Source organism: Bactrocera dorsalis, chromosome 2 (assembly GCF_023373825.1).
Source record: "Bactrocera dorsalis isolate Fly_Bdor chromosome 2, ASM2337382v1, whole genome shotgun sequence".
Lineage (NCBI taxonomy): Eukaryota > Metazoa > Arthropoda > Insecta > Diptera > Tephritidae > Bactrocera > Bactrocera dorsalis.
The window spans coordinates 89,614,403-89,636,720 of record NC_064304.1 but is presented as its reverse complement, the minus strand read 5'-3'; the positions used below and the strand labels follow the sequence as shown (position 1 = coordinate 89,636,720).

At 35.4% G+C, this 22,318-nt stretch overlaps 1 protein-coding gene and 1 long non-coding RNA gene across 2 annotated transcripts; one reads left to right on the top strand and one right to left on the bottom strand.

The window, feature by feature from the left end:
• Positions 1-5,574: 5,574 nt before the first annotated feature.
• On the bottom strand, positions 5,575-7,738 carry LOC105230318 (esterase B1). Its single transcript, XM_049447064.1, has 5 exons — positions 7,669-7,738; positions 7,323-7,594; positions 7,099-7,249; positions 6,240-6,970; positions 5,575-6,137 (listed from the first exon to the last, which is right to left on the bottom strand). Exons 1-5 carry the CDS (start codon positions 7,736-7,738, stop codon positions 5,685-5,687), a joined length of 1,677 nt encoding a protein of 558 aa, XP_049303021.1. The 3' UTR covers positions 5,575-5,684.
• A 7,791-nt stretch (positions 7,739-15,529) lies between these two features.
• Positions 15,530-19,645, top strand: LOC105230319 (uncharacterized). The gene is made up of 2 exons (XR_007421711.1): positions 15,530-15,928; positions 19,343-19,645. It is a non-coding gene; the product is annotated as an uncharacterized LOC105230319 (long non-coding RNA).
• The last annotated feature ends 2,673 nt before the right edge of the window (positions 19,646-22,318 follow it).

Here is a 22,318-nt window from a genome sequence, read left to right as displayed (position 1 = left end):
GAAGTTTTCCCTCAAAATGGCCATAGAATCGCGAGCTGTGTGGCATGTAGCGCCATCTTGTTGAAACCACATGTCAACCAAGTTCAGTTCTTCCATTTTTGGCAACAAAAAGTTTGTTAGCATCGAACGATAGCGATCGCCATTCACCGTAACGTTGCGTCCAACAGCATCTTTGAAAAATACGGTCCAATGATTCCACCAGCGTACAAACCACACCAAACAGTGCATTTTTCGGGATGCATGGGCAGTTCTTGAACGGCTTCTGGTTGCTCTTCACCCCAAATGCGGCAATTTTGCTTATTTACGTAGCCATTCAACCAGAAATGAGCCTCATCGCTGAACAAAACATCATCGCGAAACACATTTCGAACCGAACACTGATTTTGGTAATAAAATTCAATGATTTGCAAGCGTTGCTCGTTAGTAAGTCTATTCATGATGAATTGTCAAAGCATACTGAGCATCTTTCTCTTTGACACCATGTCTGAAATCCCACGTGATCTGTCAAATACTAATGCATGAAAATCCTAACCTCAAAAAAATCACCCGTTATATGTGGGTGCATATGTGAGCGACTTGCAGTTGCTGCAATAAGCGTGCTGCAGATATGTGTGTGCCACACACACATACGCTCACACTCACATGCAATACCAACCATGCATTGCACTTCATTGGTGTTTTATGAATAAAAAGCAAAAACAAAAACAACAGCTTTTGCCACCGCAATGCTAGAGCTGGATAAAAAGCGAATAATATGATAAAAATCAAAAGAGAAACCGGCAAAAAAGCAGAAAGAGCCAACCACACACAAATTGCCACAACGTAATGTGCTAGCTTTTGTTGTCGTTGCATGTGGTGCGCTGGCAGTCAGCTAGCTAACGAGTCAACCAATTGACAGTGCATGGAAAGGCGCGGCTAAGTCTTAACTTAAGTCGAGCTAAGCGAGCGAATGTATGGACAAGTGGCGCTCCCACTACACCTATGCTGTAACACACACAGAGAGCATGAGAGCGTAGAGCGTAGAGGAAGGGCCATCCGTTTTACTAAATCTCACATAAAGCTGCACTTAGCTCGCAGCGTTAGGAAGGAAGTGAAGTGAAAAGCGCAGTCAGTGCATGCGGCCAAGATTATTGCAGTCGCTCGTAAATTAAATAAAGTTCAAATGGTGGCAATTAATATACTTAAAAAGTTAATATGCAGCATGTAGCTTCACGTAGCTGTGCTAGTGAGCGTGACTACATGCGGCCAACATGGCGTATGAGTAGCGCACGTGTGCGAAAGCGTATGTGGCACGCTATGTGCTGCAAGCAATTCAATTAAAAAAATTTGTTAAGCTGCAGCTGCGGTCTCACACACACACACACACACAAACAACAGCGTTGTCTACACTGAGGCGAATACGCGCCAAGTTTGAGTTTACTTTTAGTATTAGAGTGGCATGAGTTAAAAAAAAATTTAAGCTTTTAATGCAGATTGTGTAGTGTTATTTGTTGGTAGGCGAAAAAAAAACATTTCTTACTCTAAAATAATGCAATCGAAATGTTTATCATTATAATCCTAAAAAGAACACTGCTTCTCAAATAACGACCCTCCCTAATGCTCGCACATACAAAATTGCATGCAGTAGTGTGCAAGTTGTTGCAATGCTCTTATTATTTCCTTCATATTTTCAGCAATGCCGTATGCCTGCTAGCGTCAACATGCTTACTAATTGCTGTGGTTATGCAATTCTCAAGTCTTTTTGCACAATTTCTTTTTTTTTACGACAGTACTCAGATATACTAACAGCAAAATGTGCGCTAACATTGCTCCTCTACTGCCCTTGTGCTATTAATTTGTTAACTGTTTGGCTGAAGCCTTGTCAGCGTGAATGCATTGTGACTGCAATTACTAAGGTCAAGAGGGTTGGGAGTCATTCTGGCTAAATTTACTTGATTTATTCGCAGAAGCAATTGCAGACGCATCAATCTATGGAAAGTTGTTAATAATAATGCTCAGCAAAAGGTCATGAAACTGTACAATGTATGTAATATAATAAAATAATATATTTCACCTTGCTTCACTTAATTTCCACCTTAGTTTAAAAATTGTTGTAAGATTGGGTTTACGAGGTTTGACAATTAAGTAATGAGACTAATTTTATTGCCCCGCTTGTGGTAAACATGTGACCTTGAAATTCTCTTTTACCGGTATACCTCCCATCTCCATTGATATATGTACCGTTGCTATAGCTTGTTTAGTTCGCCTGCTGCGTCAAGTTGAGTAGACGTGTGTTTGTAGTGCTCGTCACGAAATGGAAAAACGAATTCAAGAGTAACGCGTCGCTTCCGAAACGTACGCTAAAATTGTAAGAGTGTAAGTCGCCCCCCGCCCGAAAAAAGCACGCATGAGCAAGTCGAAGTTGAAAACGATGATTATTGTTTGTTTTTTGATAGCCGTGGAATCGTCCACAAAGAATTCGTTACACCGGAGAAAACTGTGAATCAAGTTTACTATTGCCAAATACTCGAAATATTGCGAAAACGAGTCAACAGGGTGCGCCCAGACATCGCTCGTAACTGGATCCTTCATCGCGATAACGCGCCGTGCCACATCGCCCTCAGCGTGTCCCAGTATTTGGCCTCTAAAGGTATCGCCGTGTTGCAACAGCCGCCTTATTCGCCCGACATGTCACCCTGTGACTTTTTCTTGTTTCCTAAAAAAAATCGGTGGTTCAAGGGAATCCATTTTGAGTCGATTACGGACATCCAGGCGGTGACGAGGGTACTCACGGATATCCCAGTCGAAGCGTTCCAGAAATGTTACGAAGCATGGAGTTGTAGAATAATTTTCAAATATACGGTTTTTATGGAATCAGTCTTATTACTTAATTGTCATACCTCGTAAGTTATTCTATTTCATAATAACCAAGAAAACTACTCCCGCTGTATCAAGGTAAAAAGAAAAATTCAATGAATATTCGGTTTTATTTTTCGTATTTTCACCGCATTTTGTTGCCAATTGAACGTAAAAATTTTCACGACGCCAGTACGGGCTGAATTCTAGTTTTACCCCACAGAGCGCTATTGATCTAAGTATTGCTAACAGACAAGAGGAAACTCTCATAATTTTCCCAAAATGTTGACTTTATTAAGCATTAACTGAAAAAAATATTGTACTTTTTACAGTCTTTCACTGAAAGTATGTGCGACGGTGCGTATGCGCAACATCCAAGACAATATTAATATACCCCTATATGGAAACCGAAAAGCAACTCATTCTCAACATATTTGAATTTACACATTTTAAAAACTTCCTTTCTGAATTTCATTTATTCAAGCTCAATTATGCCGACTTTCTCGCCGCAAAGTTCATTCATTATCCAGTCCGCTCGCAATAAAGCCAACTGACCACTACACGCATTAACTTATTCGTACACACTTAAAGCATGCATATATGAGTATATAATAGCCGCCGCCATAAGCCAACCATAATGCAATCAAAAATTTAACAATGAGTTGAATCAACTTTTTATTGGCACACAAATAGACAAACGCCCACAATTTTAATGCGGACAGCAGACAGCAAAGATTTGTGGTCGACAAAAACAAAAAAAAAAAACAGCGCACAATAATAAGCCTGCTACGAATTTCAATTTATACGCAATCGCGCCCTCACGCGCCCTTGTTCGGTCCACAATCACTGTATATCAGTGACCCATTGCAAGGACGAAGAGCACTCATAGACGTCGGTTAATACAGTGGCAATAAATATGCGCCGCCGCTGAGTAAAAGCATCAAATATGAATATACATACGCATTTGTTTGTTATTTGACAATTCTCTGTCTCTGCGTACTCAGCTTTCGCTCTTTATTTGCTGACTTTTGGCCATTTGGACGCAGATTGTGTCGATTACGACGTTGGTTTGTTACTTTCTTGATATTTTGTATATTGTACACTGTCTGGCAATTTGCATAAGTTCATTGGATTTTGAATTTGTGCGGAAAATGAAATATGTGGCTTGAAGAATTGTAAAGTCAACCGGCGTGGCGTTAGACAGTCAAATACGAGCATGGTCAATAGAGTGCATAGATGAGTTGCCTCAGTATGTGGAAGGATAGTGTCGGAGTGGAAAGGCTGTTTAAATGAGATATGCAGCTTCAAGATTCATAGAATTATTTCGAGTTAATATTATAAGCTTTTAGGTGCAACCAAAGACAGCGGGATCTATGCAATTGTTTTAGCTTTTTTTCACAAAAACTTGAGATAAATCACGATTTCAGGACACATACACTACAGGATCTACAATGTCAATATTGATTTAGAAATATATGTAGCTACCTTTGAATTGAAAAAACCAAATTAATATAATATCGACTAATACTTTCAAAGTTGCTAACCCAATGGCGAATTGTATTGATGACAACGCTCGTCGCCATAAGCTTGCTCTTCTTTACGGGTCTATAAAGTGGGCACATACACTTATATACATATATGCTTTATACTATCCTTACGCTCCAACTCCGCTTCCTCTCTTTCTGTTTCTTCAGTTAAAATTGTGCACTTTAAGCAAGTTGGAAAACAAAAGCAAACCATGACTGCGCAAAGATATTAACGAATCCAAAATAAGAGTAAAGTTCACTTTCCATTTGCTCGGTAACCTCGAAAGTATGTGAAGTATGTGACCTACTCCGGCTACTGCACCGTGTTTTTACACGAAATTTATACATGAACCGGCACTTATTTATAGCAGCCACTTCGGCAAGCACTTACGCCGGCATTGCGAGCAACATAGCGGCCGCGGCACGGCGTTGCAAGGATGTGCAGTAAGTATGAAGTTCGCGCGCATTTCGGTGGCCACTTTTTACATTGCATTAATTGATATATTGTATTCGTTTTGTTGCATTTTCGCTGGCAGTGAAGCGATTACATGCGATAGACTTGTTGTTATTTACCTTTATTTGGCAGTTATTTATTTTGTTGCAAGAGGCGCCCTTAGCTACCTACCCATAGATAACGACTTGTACCTTGTGCAGTGCCTCACTCGTGCATACTTGTTGTGAATATTTGTATGTAACGGCTGGTAGTTAAATATAACACTTTATATATGCACTTTAAATGCGCTCCGGCGCTTGGCAATGCGGCACGTCCACTTGCCTGATAATTTAAAAAGAAAAAACAAACTGTTGTGCAACATTTTTCACCGATGGTGCAACATTTTAATTACGCATTCAGTTGGCGCATTCAAGAATTATAGCAACGAAGCAATTCCGGGCATATAAGGATACAGCGGGTTCTACAATAAGAGCGTTACAAGAGTTTTTTTAAATAAAACAAAACCGGTCAATATCACTGAAATTTTTTTGTACTGTTGAAGTACAAGCCATGAGTCACCATTATATCCCGAAAAAATTACGGTTTGGTGCTACTGATGGGCTGGTGACGTCATTGAGCCGTACTTCTTCGACTTCACTTCATTCTTGGATCTTCAAAAGAAATGTCAAAATAGCGTGCAACATATGCCGTCGTTTGCTGTCCCTAGGGGTCTACTTCTGTAGTGTCCTATTAAAAACTCTTTACATTTAAGTCGAAATAAAAAAAAATTAACTTACTTCTTCATTTATTTTTCACATACTTAACCAAATTGTAAATTTTCATAATCATTTCAGTTCAGTGGCCAAACATTGCACACACAGTGGTGTCAACTAAAAAGTTCTTATACCCGTCTCCTTATAATATTGATCCCACAACACACACATCTCTTCCTCTGGCCATTTGACAAAGCTCAATTCATCACTAATATTAAGACAATAGCGGGCATCTGCAGTCAGTGGTTTCCAAACTAAACTGCTTAGTTTTTCACAATTAGGATCCGAATTGCGAGCGAAGGCTGTAATCCAATCTATCATGCATTCAATCATCTTAAACTCCTTCGAGTTACGCTGCAACTTGAATGAGTTTGGCATTAAGAAAATATAGGAAAGCTCGTCTACATGAGACACACCACGCACTTCACTACCAAAATGCTTTATTCGATATAAGTTGAAGTAAGGTGAGTCAAAGTCGAAGCGATAAAGATAGGTAGGTGCTTTCGCATTAGGTATTCGTGTTTTGAGATAGCGATATATCGGATGGTACATAAAATCATATGACGATAACTGTAACGGTTTGCATGAATGAACATACTATATATTATAACATCATTTGTTTATACATAAGTTGGAGTTTATAGAGAATTATAAATAAATTTACATACTTACACGCATAACATCAAACGATTGTTCAATATCCAATTCCTCCGCACCCAAATGCAAGCGGACAAGCTTCTTTGCGAGTTGTTGTTGTGTGTGCACATCACATTTCTCTCTCACTTCGTGTGAGAGCAAGTATTCAGGATGCTTTCTGAGAGTTTCATATAGTTCAGGTTGCTTGGTGAAATAGTTGTAATGCATAAGAGACTCGAAAGAGTTACCACCTAACACTATCGGTATACTGTGACACCAAGATTGCTTATTGGCATACATATCAAGTGGGTCTTTGGTCAATAAAGCATCTGGCGCAGACTCATTTTCGAGCGTAAGAGAGAATACGAAAAGAGGGCATTGTTTCAGTTCTTCTGGCGTCCAAATTTTAAGATCACAAAGGCGCTCTGCTGGCAATGCGCTGAGATAGGCAAGTATGTCGTGGTTATCCTCTTTGCCCTTATACCCCAAGTGTTTGGCGAAGCGATATTCCAGTTGGGGAATGCGACGTAAGTGCATTTGCATGCCGGAGATTAGTATAACTTTGTGGAAGAGATTTTCACATTGCGGCAAATACATGAGCAGTTGTGCTGCCTGGCTGCCCGAGCTGTGTCCGAATAATGTTATATTATCGGGATCGCCGTTGAAGTACTGACAATTTTTCTTTATCCACTGCAATGCCATGACGATGTCTTTGAGGCCCGCATTGCCGGGCACTTGAAGTTCGGGTTCCGGAAAACTGAGGAAGCCTAAGTGGTTTGAGGTGAGAAACTAGTTATCTTATTCGGTTCTTCTGAATTAGTGATTAAATACTTTTTCCTTCAAGACTTTTTCTAATCCGTTCTTATTTTGAGCTTTCGTATAATTCGTCACTTACCTAAAGCACCTAAGCGATATCCAATTGTTATAAGTATTACATCTTTCATCATAAAGTAATCCGGACCCCAACTATTACGCGTGGCATCTCCAGCTGTAAAACGTCCACCATATAAATAAACTAAGACCGGTAAGGGCTTTGCAGAATGTAGCTAGGTTTATGTGACATTAAAATAAATATTATTATGCAATATTTTATTATATTTAAAACATTGTTAAGCTCACCTTCTTCGTAAATACATTTAAATAGAGGCAATCCTCAATGCCGTCTATCACGCCGGTATAAATATTGGCGTGCACACATTTCGGCGGACATATGGTACAGTCCCGTACGCCAAGCCAAGACTCGACTGGCTGTGGTGATTTGAAGCGTAATTTACCAAGTGGTGGCTTCGCATAAGGTATGCCATCGAAACTGTAATAGGTGTTACCGTAGATGCCTTCACGCAGTTGACCTCTCACCTTGCCACTTGGGGTGGACACTGTCGGCTCTAGAATTCAAAAAAATTAATTTAATTGATGGCCGGTATGTGATCTGTTAGAATTTTCTCCCGGTCGTCGTGTGACTTACTGCGATCCCATAATTTTGGCAACTGTGTTCTACGATGAAGTAACTGAAACTGCGGTTGCACCTGTGTCATTCTTTGCTTCTTCCGTACTCGACTTTATCAATTCCGTGATATGTTAAATTATCATATATACGAGTAACGTGCTATTGTTTGCTCAAAGTAGAATCTTCATGTTGTCTATTAAGAATATAAGCTATTTGCTATATAACGCATGCCGAAAATGCTATCTCGTTGTGGAGATTAGATGGTAAATTACTTTCGTTCACAATATAGGAACAACATTTACCACCTTAAATTTTTAGACTTAATATAAATGTTATCTCTTTCTGATGGATCGAGCAGCCAAAGGTTGGAAATAAAAATAACGCTGGAGACACTTCACAGCCACTATTGTGATACAAGTAAAGCTATTTCGGAAGGGTACAGAGCTAACATATTTTGATGAGGAGTCAGTATATCCAAACATATTCCAATTTTGGTCTTGAAGACCCTCAAAAGATGTACCACTAATTATAACGGGTATATCGTTGCCCCAAGCATCGGCAAACAGAGCAATCGGTTTTTTCGGTATACATGTCTCTGATAAATACGGTTCAATTACTGGGCCAAATGTGAATAAGCAATCATTCAAGTTCTCCTCTTTGGAAAGCAAGTTGTGACGTAACAGATCGGCTGAGGTTCACTTAAGTACATTGTGATCGTTTTCATTGCTGCTTTGTCCGGGTGTTATCGTACAAGCTGAGATACCCTGTAAGCATGACAATAATGTCGAAACAAAGAGGAAGTTAGATTATTTGGTCTGAGTGGGCACTTGCGAGGTTTGAAAGAATTTAACTACCTCCCTTTGAATGGTATTGTTCGTAACAGAGAGTACGCCGTTCATATATTCAAGGAGTGTTTTCTTAATACTCTTGAAAGGAAGTTTTTGTATAGGATTCTACACGAAAACAAGTCAATAGGCTCAGAAGCAAGGTGGCTGTGGTACGGGAAGCCATAACACCGCTTTCTGATGGAGGTCTTCAAGAAACTCAACAGTCACTATTCAGATTACACTTCTCCATCAGCGTTTTACTTTTGGGCGAGCATACTTTTGCCGTATATACTTCTTATAAATTGTGTTTTACGAAAACTGTACTCAAATATTTCACTTTTGGAAGTTAGACTTCGGAATATAGAATTTCAATTTCTTAAATTAGCTTTAATACAACGAAATTGGATAACTAATAGTTAATTGAATTTGAAATTATAACTTCTTTAGTAGCGTGTTCCACGTAACTTGTATAATACATTAAAAGGCTAAATGCATTTTAAAAATTTTTGATAAATTTTTAAGAAGTGGAAAAGTCTCTATTTTTGGATTTTAGTTAAGAAAAAAAATTACACATTTGACAAAAAGGTTGAAGGTATTATCGCCAATTTAAAGTTTAATGCTAAAAGCACGTTTAAAGTTTCACTTCGTCACAAGTAAAAGCTTTCAGCAAAGTTCAAATTTTCATTTATTTTGATTCTATTTTGCTTTAGCTTATTTATTAGGGTTTTTGGAGTTACGAAACTTTTTACAAAACATCAATAATAAATGTAATGAAAGGGAAGTGTGGTCAAACAACTTCCAAAGCTGTAAGTGTAAATCACGTACATTTACGACTATATAGAGGGTGATCCATAATTTGTGTCGGTACGAAAACGTTGAATAACACAAAGAAATACAACGGCAAGTAATATTATTTTCCTAGTGCAATTTAAACACGATTTTTTATTGCATATGGTGGCGTTAGACATATTTAATCCTTCAGCAATCTGTCGAGTTGATATTCGGCCATTTACATCGACCATCGACTTTATTTCATACATAGCGGCTTCAAGAGGCCTTCCAGGACGTGGTGCATCCTCAAGATCGTAACAACCAACATAGAGTATGATTCATGCTGTATATTCATTTACAATTTTATACGAGTATATTAATGGATTATAATTGTTTTTTGTAGCGTAAATATTAAACATCTATTCATTTTCAGATTTGAAATGTTCTCAATTAGAGAGTCTCAATAAACTCAGTTTCATATCTCTGCCGTAAATAAAAAAGCTGCGAACTTTCTGTTTTTCTTTTTTCTGAGTCAATTCAATTCTCTTGCGTAAAATGCATATTAAATTGCGTTATGCTCTGAGTAAATCTAATATTTTTTATAGTAAACATATTTATAATGAACAATATATTCGAAAATGTAGCCTTTGTTGATGTCTTGCTGCATTTTATCTTCAATACTTTCATTCACTTCTTCTTTTTTGCTTGTTTATTTGCATATATTCGTGTACTCTTATATACTCACATAAATTTGTATGCATGAACGTCACATTATTCTTATACTAGTAAGACATTTGCCCATCTTGTCTTCGCATGCTGCAATATGAGTAAATATATGTACATATTTGTGCATAAAATGAGCAACACTGCAGCATGTTTGATTTCAGAGAACTTATTAGATGTATTTGAAAGCATGTATATAGATTTTTGTTTACATACATAAAAATATGTATTAAAAGGGTGCTCGTTTGAAGGTTAAAACTTTAGTTCAAAAGAAAACCCAAAACATGCATGGTAAGCATTTTGCTTTATGTCAGATCTTAGATCGTTTAAAACTTGACTAGATTTTGAGGCATATAAACACAGTGACCGTCCTTTATGAAAATAAATCCGAAGTGAAATGGTGCGTTATTTTTTCTGGTGTAGTTGATCTACTATACCAACAAAGCTGCGTATAACGACACGAAAATATTTAAGTGGTCAATGTGAGTGACTCCTTAGTTGATAGGATTAGTTAGGTCAGCAGTTCTTCCCAACAAAGCGCTAGTTTCGCACGGTATATATGGAATGTTGCACCAACCTGCTGGCAAGCTTTAGCTTTAGTTTTTAAAAAATATACAGAAATAATGGCAGCAGACGGCAGGGAGAGCCTCCTCAGTAGTATGCGCACTACAAATGGATCACTTTCTCTTAATTATACACATGAAATATGCTTCATTCCTGAACTGTGCGAGGCGATTTGTAAATTTGTCGTGATCTGTACATTTTACTGTATATACTTGAGTTCACCTTAAGAGCAAGCTGATAGCTTTAAATGTAGTCAGTAGTATACCTCCAAAACAGCACCCTATTTATATGCAATTTCATATACTATATTATATATTTCCGTATATTTAATCCACTTTCTTCGTTCTCATTTTGTGAGCTGTTTATCACATAGCTAGAAGTATATTTTTGTTGTTGTACATACTCGTATACACACATATGAACTTGCGAAGTACATACACGCTTGTATATTTTTATATGATTTCGACTTATTTCTCTACTGATTGCAATTTTAACTCAAAACATGAATGACTTCTCTACATAAAACATTCCATGTATTGTCTTCTATTTTCTATGTTACAAATTTTCGATTTAATATTCACGAACATGTTTAGATATATGTATAAACAATACATATGTACGAGTATATTCATGTGCTTTATAATCTTGCTTTCAATTTGCATAGTTTTATAAAAATTACCCAGTCAGAAATTAAAGCCAGGTATAAAATATATACTTTACACTACTAAGCATGTGAGTCAGAAAACGAACTGTATAATTTTTCCGAAGTATTAACGAAGGCGTAGTTAACGCCTGTGTTATTATTATTAATCGATGTATTTATTAGAGCGGTTCGATTTTTTCTTCTATAATGTCGCGTATGCAGGAAAAGTTCTACAGTTCATTCTGAACAACTTTGAATAAGACATCAGGGATCGGTCGAAAACCGGTTTCGTTCAGCGAGTTTTAAGGTGAGGTTTAAAAAATCTAAATAATCGGTTGTATGAGAGATTTTTGTTATAGGCTCAAGAGCAATAGAATATCAATATGTTAAATTTCATCTCAAAAAAATATCTCAAAAACTGACGAAAAAAGTTTTATGGTACCTTAGGCACTTAGCCTTAAAAATCGTTTATATTCTCTTTGACAAAGTTTTTAGAATGATCCGTAGAACATAATCCCGTTTTCTTGGCTCACTGTAAATATGCATATTCCGACAGTAGATTCAATGTGTGTAAATAGGTTGTTTTGGCTTTTTTTTTGGTCAATAGTTACTCACCGAGCCTGACTATTGAACTACATGCTTAAGAGATGAACTGTGAAAAATTTTCTGAAAAACGCAAAACTAGATATTGTATCATTTTGGCGACCTATACAAACAAGTGTTATGCGTTTAATTCCTGTTGTAAGTAAATAGGAAACTGGTCGGGATCAGAATTCTTTACAATAAATATGACATAGTTACAGAGACTGCAGGAGTTATTAAGTTAATCACAACTTTTGTTTTGAGTTTTCTTTAAAAAACAAAACCTCTTCAGACTTTCCTCTGAAGAAAGAGTCCTTTCATACCACATTCCAATTTATTCCTTGAAGGGTTGAATTAGCTATCTTAGATACACACATATACATATGCCATTAGTATATAATACGATTCAGAGTGCATTCTGAGTTCCGTTTGTTTTCTCAAGTGGCTTTTGCAAGTATTTTATGGAAGAAATTTTAATGGAGATTGCTCCAGCACATGTGGTAAATCATGCGTAGATATGTGTGTATGTGCATGCGTATGCACATGTTCTGAAATATTTTGGATATCTTCGAATGAATATCAAATTTGTTAAGCGACTTTTAAATTTACTTTATGTGACTGTATATATTACATACATACATATATGATATATATTTGAGTAAAACTAAAAAACAGTGTATTGGAAATACAAATCTTCAGACGAATCTGGCCAAAATGAAGTTGAAGAATAGAATGGAATTGTATAGATGCTCGCAAATGGTTAACAACAAAACTGCTTTGTTTGTAGTAATTGAAAGAAAATATGAGCTTTTCAGCAAAGTAATTTCGAACTGTGTGCTTTTGAACTTTACTTATTAAACATAAAATAATGGAAAGGGGTTGCTTTGAGAAATAAAGATATAACTGCAGCTTTTTAAGAAATGGTTCTTATTTAATCTTTTGTTGTGACAGTTAGTAAACGAAAAAAATTTCATGAATATTTTGTATATTTCTAAGATTTGCCCTTATGAACGACGAAAAGGTGATAATGGTGAAAAGCACTACAAAAAGCTATACTAGTATACGTATATACTGGATTCCACTTCATTCTTGGGCCAAGTTTCTTCACAGTTGACAAAAATTGTAGAGACCAATAGACCTTTCTGAACTTAGTCTCCACGAAGCAAAGTAGGTGTCCCTCTTCATCAATGACACAGGTAATAATGTGATGTACTTCTATAAAACAACAGATGGACAGAGCGAAATCATTTCTTCCAACCCCCGCTAGGAATTTCATTCAATGAAATTTAAGTAAAGCTATGACAGGTGATTGAGGGCTCAGCCCTTTGCCAAAACTTGTGTCCTGCTATACCGCCAACTTGCATGCCATCCGGAGAGGCAATTATCCGTGAAATCCTGTGCTACATGCCACACATGTTGCAAGCTAGTATATATGTATGCATGTATGTATGCATGTATGTATGTATGTAGTCATGCATGTGCTTTTAAAAGTTCATTAAGCATTCGCACAGTTTTGCGCCAGCCACTAAATAACTCTTTGCCGCACATCTAACACCTTACTTTATTTCTATTGTTGTGCTCTGTTGACAGCTGCCATTGTTGTTGATGGCCATGTTGCAGTTAGATAAAGTGCTGAAATTACGCGCGAAAAGTGCGCACAAAAGCAACGCGCCGCAAGCAACAACAGCAATTGGCGTGGCCACACCAGTGCGAAAATTGTGCAATTGTGTTGCTGCCAGCACACATTTTCCGACCGCAATTTTCCAACTCGCTTTTAATCATTTAATTTTACAACTTGAAGAAAATTATTTTCGCTGGCACAATTTAGCCAGCACGTAGCACTTTCCCGGCGTGTGCATGAGTGTTACTGGCATTCAATGTATATGTGTGTGTGTGTATGTGCGGTGGTAGTGCATTGCTTGCAACGCCTCGTACGTGGGTTTGGTGTTCGCTGTGCGCTTGTGCATGCATACATACATACATATTTACGTATATGTGTGTGTGGCATGTTAAACGGTTGACCCGGCAATGCTTGGCTGTTGAATGGTCATTATAAGAATTATGTGCTTACTACTCAAAGTCTAAGCATTTAATTGCCTCGGGCATTTAGTGTGAAATTATTTTGAATGCAACAACGCATACACTGGCACACTTTATGAGTGTTTAATTGTTAGTGCTTCCCCGAATGAAAGCTTAATGGTGTTAAAGCACTTGAGGAATTTGGTTCGCTTTGAATGTTAATATTTACATAACTAAATTAAAATCAATTAGAAGAGCAATTTGCCTTGTGAATAGTTCATCTCCTGCATTTTCTAATTCTTATAAAATTGTGGATGATATATCGAATAATTTCACTGCAAAAAACTAATGACTATATGTATTAGTAATGATGTGTTTATGGTATAAGACAAATATAAATTTGTTTAACATTATTTAAAAAAAAGTCCTTGAGTTTATACTATTGAAAGACTATATAGACACAGTTCAGCCTCGAAGCGAATTTTCTCGTAAGAAAAAAATGAAATATATATGATTTTCCGTTAGTCCTAACCTTCAAAAGGTGCGAGTATAAATTATTAGCTATTATAAGTTTTGGAATAATATCCTTTTGAGAGAAGCAACTTTCGTTATTGTGAAAAATATGGATAATATTTTATGTTGTGATGATAAAATATTGTTGTTTTGAAGAAAAATATACAGTTGAAGCAAAAGCGTGGTTCGATGACGACTTCCCAGACAGTGCTCTTGGAAAACCAATCTAAAAAAGCTGTTATCAACAAAAACATCAAAACGTCTATAAAAATGTTTGGATGATCGTAAAGTAAAGTTGCTTGTGTTAGCAGCCAATCTATAGAGTTTTTGTGTCGATATTTGACAATGGATGGCTTCATCATTTTACCTCGAAGTTCAACCGACAATCACTCAAGTGGACTCTGAAAAGCGCAACAATCGGTTGGCAAGGTTATGGTGTTTGTATGTGAAGATGCGCATGGAATAATTTTTACTGACTGCCTTGCTAAAAGAAAGGAACATCAAAAGCGACTATTACTTAGCCTTATTGGACAATTTGAAGGCCGAAATCGTCGGAAGAAAAAGATGGTGTTTTTTCACCAAGTCCGTCAGCGAAAACAGTAAAAAAAAATCTATGAGTTGGGCTTCAAATTCCCTCTGCAATCACCGCATTCTCCAGATCTAGCCCCAGCGTCTATTTCCTGTACTCGAATCTCAAAAAAATGCTCGCTGGAAAAAAATTTTCGTCGCATGGAGATGTAATAGCCGAAATTGAAGCCTAATTTGAAGCAAAGTACAAATCGTCCTACAAAAATTGTATCAGAAGGGTAACAATAAACAGGGTATCAACCTTGAAAGGAAATATTTTGAATAAAAACAAAACGAATTTTGTCAGAAAAATTTGTTTTTACTATGGTAAGCAAGCTCTATTTAATTGATATGTTAATTACGAGATTTCAAGTGATTAACCTAAAGACAGCGCATGATTACTTCACATCTGAAAAATATGCTGAGTTTCACCATGTGTGAAGGAGTGACCTTTTTTTGACTATATTTTCTCCACCTTTATTATCCTAAACACGAGGAAAACTACCAAATAAACGCTGGCAGCATCGCTCGAAACTCCAGCAACAAGCTGAAAGGCCTTTATATGAGACCACTCAGATTTGTTGGGAAATTTAAAATTTCTAAAAAAAATTAAAAAAAATTGTAAATGTTTTGTATACATAAAAGTTTTAATATTCTAAAACGAACATTGCTGTGTAACTATTTGAACTATTTTATAAATTGCAAGCGTACACTATTTGAAGTACTACAAAATAGCAATTAATTTAATATATTCGTTCACATAGGAAATAGATAATTGATTTAATTAGCATGTCAATTGCAATAGCTAAAATTTTAATAGCATGTAATAAAAATTATATTGTGTCAGCACAATTATGTGTTGAAATCGCTTATTTTCGCAAATTATTTAAAGAACTTTTTTAACAATTTATTTGGTGCGCATATAAATTAGGGCGGAAAGTTTACATTTTCGTGCAAATAAATTATTTTTATGAAAGGCTAACTGTTTACAAACAAGCATGAAATGAGTAGTTATAAAATAGCAAGCTACATTAGCTTTTCGCCAAAACGATTAATAGGGAGATTTATGGTAACTAGAAAAGTGATGGAGAACTATATTGAAATAAATTAAAATCTACATTAGTTATATATAGATATATTATGTAAATAGCATAAAAACTATTTTCAACAATGAAATGCGTCCGCTGCTACATTTTATAACTTTGTGACGAAGTTGGGCTGCATATACGCGAAAGATATTCTCAGCTCTTTTGGCATATCAAGTCCTTGTATGGAAACCAACCGATAAAACAAAAGATATCAAATATGGCTAGAAAGAACTATAAAACATTTTCCGTTATTCGGTAAACTTTTCAGATCTAGTTATTCTTTATTCTATATATGCTATAAGAATGTGATCAAAGTTCAAAGGTGAAAAATACTCGTATTACAGCTTCGTTGCAGCAAAGGTTGACATTTTTTTTTGTTCCACCTCAATCCACAAATTATCCCTTCCAAACTCCATATTTTTTTGCTGGCATACTTAAAATAAATAAGTAAAACATATGTATGAGTTTCGTGTTCGCTGCTCTAACTAAATCCTAATAACCAAAAATCAATAGTGGTCATTTGCACAAAAAATGCGCATCGAAAATGTTTGGATTTCAATTTAAATTGACATATGCAATCATGTAAAGTGTGGTAAACCGCAAAGCGTTTTTGGTTTCCGATTTCGAATTTTTTTTTTATCAACTTGTTCGGGCAAATTGTTGAAAATTTGCAAATTTATTTTATTAACGCGAAAGTCAGTTTCGTACATTTTTTGATGATATGATATCAGTTGTGTTTCAAACCACTCGCGTACGTGTCAAAAAAGTCGACTATTACGGAGGTCCTTAGAGAATATAAAAAATGATTATATACAATACATCTTACAAAAAAACTGTAAATGTTCGGGTAGACGCCAATTGGTTTGAAAATTAATAGATTATATAATACTCTTTACTACAATGGCTGTCATTAAAGTTTTATAAATCCGCCGTAAAATGATTGAGGGATTTACATGGGTTTGCGGGTTTCAAAAAATCTATTTTTTATCTTAATAAATTCTACTACATTCTTCTACTTCTAGAATATTGTTCTAAATTTCCAAGTCATTTCGAGTAAAAGTTTCGGAGATACAGCCTTGAGAACTTGTGCGCTTGAGGTTAGCTAGGCTAAGTGCGTAGTCTTTAAATGAGTTCTTCTCAAAACTGTGTTTTTGAAGTCGGTTGGCAAGATTTCTCGAGAACTACTCAACCGATCTTCATGAAATTTTACTCAGGACTGTGAGATACAATTCTTAAAGACTTAGACGAAGCTTTTTTTTTTTGGTTACAACTATGTATTTGAAAAATATATTTCATTTTTTTGCAAAAATGTCTGCCGAAAATCCAAATATCAGTTTCATTCATGCATGCTCTGAGTTAAGGTTTTAATTAAAATACCTATTTTCTCACTTTATATGATTCTGTAAGGAACGCTAACGCTGGCGCATCTTTTTTCTGAGGGGTTACCGGAAAAGGCATCGCAATGGCCGAGCTTAAAATATTTTTTTTTTCATAAATTACAGAATTTCTATAAAATATTTAATTTTTTTTTGAGAAAAATTTTTTGAAAAATGGTCTTTTTTACCCGAGGAAGCCCATATAACAATATGCGAGGATTAGTAGGTTTTATTCATTTGTTCGTGTCATGTTATCTTATATAAATTGTAGTACTGGCTGGCCTTTTTCGATAAATATAAAAATATATTAGAAAAAAGTCCAAAAGGTCCAAAAAGTTTCTATGCATATATTAGGTGTTAAACAAAATAATATTACTCTAAATATTTGCTAGTCCGGCATTTCTGTTACTAAGGTTGCCAGAAAATTTCATGAATGATTAAAACTCTTATCTTGAAGTAACAAGCTTTTCTATAACACCCAAAAGGAAACACCAGAGTCCTCTAAAGTATGTATATATGTAAATGATCAGCGTGATGAGCTGAGTCGAATAAGCCATCTCCGTCTGTCAAATACAAATTGTACGATCAGAATAAAGTGCTTGTTTGGAAAGCTGATATCTCGTCATTTTCACGAAATTTGGCGTGGGTTATTGCCTCAGACAATGATGCGAACTCCGAAGAAATTGTTCAAATCTGATGAACATATCAAAAAGCTGACTTACAAACCAAGCGATCTGAGCCAAGTGCTCGTACGAAAAACTTTTTTATTTTACGAGACATTTTCACCACAGTACATAATATTAGTTTGTGACATCATAACGTTCGTTTTATTAGTATTGTGTCTCCATCTTATCCATATCAGAATTGGTTCTGCGGAGATGTCTGAGGATAGGTTTTCGCTAAAAGAGATGATAATATCCTTTCGAAGCCGCAGATCGGGATATAAGATAATACATGTCGTAAAACATTAAAATATGTTTACTATCTCATGACAAAATTGAAAAAGAACTCTTTACATGAAAATAAGTGCACTACTCCATCTAAACACACGCTCAGTCAATGCGCTAATTTGTGGCATATAAGCCTGTTGATTACTAAATATTTAATTTTCAATTAAATAACTGTTAAAATTTTAATTTATTTTTATGCCAGCAATGCAAACAAATTTAATTGTGGTCAAATTGGCAATTAATAGGCGTCTAAACAATAGATTAAAGTGCTTACATTTGCATACTGGGAGTGAAGGGGAATGTGCCTTTGAATTGCAGACAATAGAAAATATATTTGCGGAATTTGCGCGAAATTGTGATTATTTTATAAAACTCAATTAACAGCAGCGAACCGAAAAACATGCACCTAATTTAATATTAGCCACTCACGGCAATGCTCTTTTATATGAATTTTGTTTGGAACGAAATAAGCGCGGTCTTGCTTCGAGCCGAAATTGTATCAAAAGTCTGACGAAAAATATTTGAATTGATGCGAAAGGGTTTCTAAAGCTTTAAGTTTAATTTTCAATCGAAGAGCTGGGTACCGTAAGTCACCAGTATCTGTATTATTCGCATTATATCTCATAGATTCAGCTTAAAAGTTGTTATTGCCTTAAAATATTTACTAAATTGTCTTCACCTTTAAACTTGCACACCCGACTTATGTGCATTTTCCATATGAACACATATTTTTTGTGTGAATTTTACAAATTCTGACACTTTGCTGTTTTGAGAAAAAAATGTAGTTATCTTGTGTCAGTGAGTATTCAATCATAGGGCTAAAAAAATTATAATCGTAAAGAGCAATGTTTGCGTAGAATATGAATAGTGTGTATGTGTATTTTGTATAAAATGTCTAATATAAATCTTGCTGAATAACTTTTTCAGTACATATTATTTTCAAAAGTGATTAATAATTCGATAACAGGTATGATTATAAATGTTAAAATATATACGTACAGTTGCAATAGCGAATTGTCTTATGCCTGACAATTATTTTAACACGGTTCTGTATGTCTTCCCTTTTTAGCTTTATCATGGATCCGAATCTTATGAAGCGCAGTTTTAAGCAGGACGACAACGCTTGCGGTGGTTTGCGCAGCAAGAAAATGAAAACTCAGTTCTATGGAGTTCTGCTGTTTTTGCTTGCTGTGGCTTTGTTCATTGTTTGTTGCAGTTATTTTTGTCCCAAGTTAGGTGATAAGCTTATTGGTGTAATATTAATGCTGTTTTGAAAACTGGTACTCGTGAATTGTATTTTCAAATTTATAAGAAAGAAAATGTTATCTTTCCGCTTATAAAAAAGCTTGTAAAATAAAGTTATGCAATGAAATTGAACACATGCGACTGATGCGTCATTTAAGGGGTACACGGCTTGCGAAATTTTGAAAATCTCATACAAAATGTTCAAATCGATATCTGAAATAGTTTTCGAGTTATAGCCATTTCAAGAGCCACAGGTGCTCTGTTCAATCCGGTCCAATTTATTTTGAAAAGCGTTTATCTTCAAACATTTTTCGAGTTTGCTGCAGTGATAACTCAAAGATAAATAACCAATCAACTAAATTTTTTCCAATTTTTTTTAAAGCGATTTCGCTTTTTTCTTATCGTAAGTATGGAGCATATCTTCCAGTCTGTATAATTTTTTTTTATTTTTAGGTTTCATCTACGGAGTATGCCCCGGAATCATTGCAAAAGTGGAGGAGCGCCGTCGCAGATGTCGCACAGTGGCACCGCTCCATACATTTCTTGGAAAAAAATAGAAGGAGTGGTCGTACAACAATGAAACTTTGCAGAAACACTTCTCTGGACAAAATTATTTGAAAAAATCTTGGAAAACCGCCCACTGCCACACCCACCTCCCATATAACTGCAATTGCCAAAATTTTTATTTTTGGACCTAGGGACTTGAAATTCGGGACACTTCTTAATAGAGTTCTCCTGATGAAAAAAAATTAAACTTAAACGCAAAGTGACGTTATTTATACCTTTACCTTGATAAAAATCCAATATAATATGCAATGTTTTAATTGAATATGTAACAGGGGAAAAATTGTGTTAGTTTTTATTTGTAATATTATGCAAGCACCATATCTTTAACAATGGGATCTAGTTCTAAGGAATGTTCGAATGACGCCTTAAGCTACTTATTTAAGGATCCGAAGTTATGAGAAGTCTGTTGAAGACATCAGTATTTGTGGAAATTCGATCACACTTTCTCGAAAACATCAATCGATACTTCCTGTAGTCTTTGTTTCTGGCTTCCTCGGCTTCCTCTGAAAGCATTCCTATTGGTAATACGGCAGCATCCATTATATCCTTACCATGCATTAGTACTGTGTGCACAGTAACAGGCATATAAAACCAACTATAAATTTGTACGAACAGTTTCGCAGTTTCCGACGTATATAATTTAAATTTGTCACTATCAATTTTTTCGCCACATGTAATTATTTGAAGAACTATCCTGAATAGATTGATAAGTTCTTCATTGACGCCAGTAATATCCGCAACCATTTGTGGGTTTAAAAAAAAAAAGCCTTGACGTGTTCCCGTCGTTAGAAGTTCCTGTACCTTGTTGAACAAAATCAACTCGCAACCGCATTTTATCTTTAAAGGCCGCTTGTATTTTTAATTTATTTTGTATTTTAATTTAATACATTCCATAAACTTGATTCTAGCATGTAAGGATGAAATTCCCAATTCACATGCCTCAGGTTTAATTGTTTTCATGGAAACTAACTCTAAGTTGTTCATTTCAGTAGGTTTCGCTATACAAATGTAGCATACTGCTGCTGCAGTAGTATGTGTCACTATCTGAGCGGTTTTACCATCCAGCATTGTAAAAAGGAGCTTGTGTAATACATTAATTTCCTTGCCCTTTACATGAGCGCCTGAAAGTATACTACATTTTTTTGGCTTTTTGACCATTTGTATGAAATATTGGAAGCGACTTTTGAAATTAAAATCGATGTTACTAAAAGGGACGGTAATTGGCGGTTGCTTTTTTTTTTAATTGAAAGTACAGACTTGGAACTTTCATTTCTTTATAGTAAGAGGGCTAAGCAAGGCAAAGCACATAAAGTTTTTTTCCATCAAAAAATGAAAAGTTGATATTTTTTAGTATAATTTTTGAAAAATTATAAAAATTAGCTTCCTTTGCCAATTTCAATAAATCTTTTTTTTTATAAACAAGTAGGTGCTATATTTTCACTAAAAAATAAAAGAAAACACATAGCTATAAACTTACACACAAAAAAAAATTCTTTATTTGGACAATAATTTTAATCTGATTTTATTGAATAACTTTCCGTCGATTTCTGTTAGTTTTTTTAACTATAAAATTTCACTTTTTATAAAAAACCTTGTTGAATTTTTCTTATCCAAATATTTCTTTACAAACCAAAAACATTAAAGTTTTGAAATTGGAAAGTGGAAAAATCCTATTTTTTCCGCCGAAATGCCACTGTGTGTCGTATAACTAAAAAATATATTTCATTGTTTTTTTATTCAAAATTTTCTCTCTACTGTCATGAAACAAGTACTCTTAAGATCGTTACAGTAGTTTTTAATTTTCAATTCCAAAAAATCGACATTTTTTTTCGGCTGTCACATTTGGTGTGCACTTAAATTGGTATAAATATTTTCTCTACTTGATTATGCAAGTATACAAGATGACCAGTTGATTGTTCGTTTCGCCAGTTATGCCAGTATAGAAATTGTTTTCATGTTACTGAGTTCTTCACGCCGAAAGAGGTACACCTAAAACTAATTACTCACATACTTTTTGAATGTACATTATTCAACTCATAAAAAATCCCAAAACGTTTCAATCGCATCCGAATAACCACTGATATATATAAATTAATTTTAACAGATAACACAACCTCAACATTTTGAAAGAAATTTAATGACATTAAGCGAACTTTGATAAGAATTCAAGCCCTGCGGGTAGAACGTGGCATTAATTTATGCCTACTACTCACTCTAGGTCAAAAAGCATTCG